This window comes from Montipora capricornis, chromosome 6, assembly GCF_036669925.1.
Source record: "Montipora capricornis isolate CH-2021 chromosome 6, ASM3666992v2, whole genome shotgun sequence".
NCBI classification, from domain to species: domain Eukaryota; kingdom Metazoa; phylum Cnidaria; class Anthozoa; order Scleractinia; family Acroporidae; genus Montipora; species Montipora capricornis.
Genome location: NC_090888.1, coordinates 841345 through 842948, shown reverse-complemented (window position 1 = coordinate 842948; position 1604 = coordinate 841345). Strand labels below are relative to the sequence as shown.

Here is a 1604-nt window from a genome sequence, read left to right as displayed (position 1 = left end):
ATAGCTATAACACCAGGCACGCTCTTTCTTTTTCTTACCATATTACAGAACAAATATTCGTCAATTTTTGTTTTCTTCAAGGACCAAGGTTTTTTGATAGTGCAAGTTAAGATGTCACTAGTTCATCATCTCTCGCAACCTTCAAAAATAAGCTTAAGCAGTTCTTTATTACAAAATATTCATTCAAAAAAGAAAATTAATGTAAAAAAATAAACAAATATACTCACATGTGGGAACTCAGGTATGAAGAGTATATGAGAGAAACCCTGACCTTGTACACCCTAAATGATCATATTTTTAACTGAATAAAGGTTTGAAAGAAAATTCCCCCTGAGCGGGATTTGAACCCACGTCCCTTGTTACTTGACGGGTGTAATAACCACTACACCAGGATAACCATGCTGGCAACACAGCAATCGAAGAGTTGATTTACCTGTTTAGGGCGTGGGTCTCCTTGGAAAATTTCTTTCAAGGTGACAAGGTAGGGAAGCCTATAACTCCACTTGAAACCCAACTAAGGATCAAGTTAATGATACACGACCGTAGTCAACTTAGAGGATGACAAGGAAAAATCCACAAGGGATACAGGCTAACTTTATTTGTGTATCAGGTGAATCACCTCATCGATGGTTAACCTGGTGGTGTAGTGTTCATGCATGAGGAGCTTAACTTGGGTCAGGAATGTGGGTCCCCGCTTTTTAGATAAAAAAAAATTAACCTAAATCTCAGTGGGGGTTGTAACAAGACTCACTCTAAAAAGGCAGAGCAAGAGACATAAAGGGAGAGAGAGATGTTAATCCCGACGTTAGTGATGTATTGGTGTATTTGTTAAATTAAACACAGGCAAATTATTTCTTAACTTTCAGGTTACCGAGATGCAACTTGTTTTACCTGGCATACAACAGCCACAGTGAATTGGTTCTTTTCTGATTTTAAAGCAAACCATTTTTAAGTTTTATACTTATGGAACTCGATGACTGAGGAATAAAACTCAACAGCTATTACACCTTCGAACATCTGCTTCCCTAATTCTCCGGTTAAACATGAAACGTTACTGATGTATTGGTGTATTTGTTAATTTAAACACAGGCAAATTATTTCTTAACTTTCAGGCTACCGAGATGCAACTTGTTTTGCCCGGCATACACTTTTCTCAACGGCCACAGTGAATTGGTTCTTTTCTGATTTTAAAGCAAACCATTTTAAAGTCTTATGCTTATGGAACTCGATGACTGAGGAATAAAACTCAACAGCTATTACACCTTCGAACATCTGCTTCCCTAATTCTCCGGTTAAACATGAAACGTTAGTGATGTATTGGTGTATTTGTTAATTTGAACACAGGCAAATTATTTCTTAACTTTCAGGCTACCGAGATGCAACTTGTTTTGCCTGGCATACACTTTTCTCAACAGCCACAGTGTATTGGTTCTTTTCTGATTTTAAAGCAAACCATTTTAAAGTTTTATGCTTATGGAACTCGATAACTGAGGAATAAAACTCAACAGCTATTACACCTTCGAACATCTGCTTTCCTAATTCTCCGGTTAAACATGAAACGTTAGTGATGTATTGGTGTATTGCGGTGTATTGCCCCAGTGTAT

The 1604-nt window shown here is 37.3% G+C and overlaps 1 protein-coding gene across 1 annotated transcript in view; it reads right to left on the bottom strand.

The window, feature by feature from the left end:
• The window catches only part of LOC138054576 (molluscan insulin-related peptide 1-like), a 1755-nt gene extending 1370 nt beyond the window's left edge, over positions 1–385 (bottom strand). Inside the window, exon 1 of the mRNA XM_068901076.1 lies at positions 228–385. Coding sequence (XP_068757177.1) covers positions 228–229 — 2 coding nt within the window. The 5' untranslated portion in view covers positions 230–385. The remainder of the gene's footprint in view (positions 1–227) is intronic.
• Positions 386–1604: the final 1219 nt, after the last annotated feature.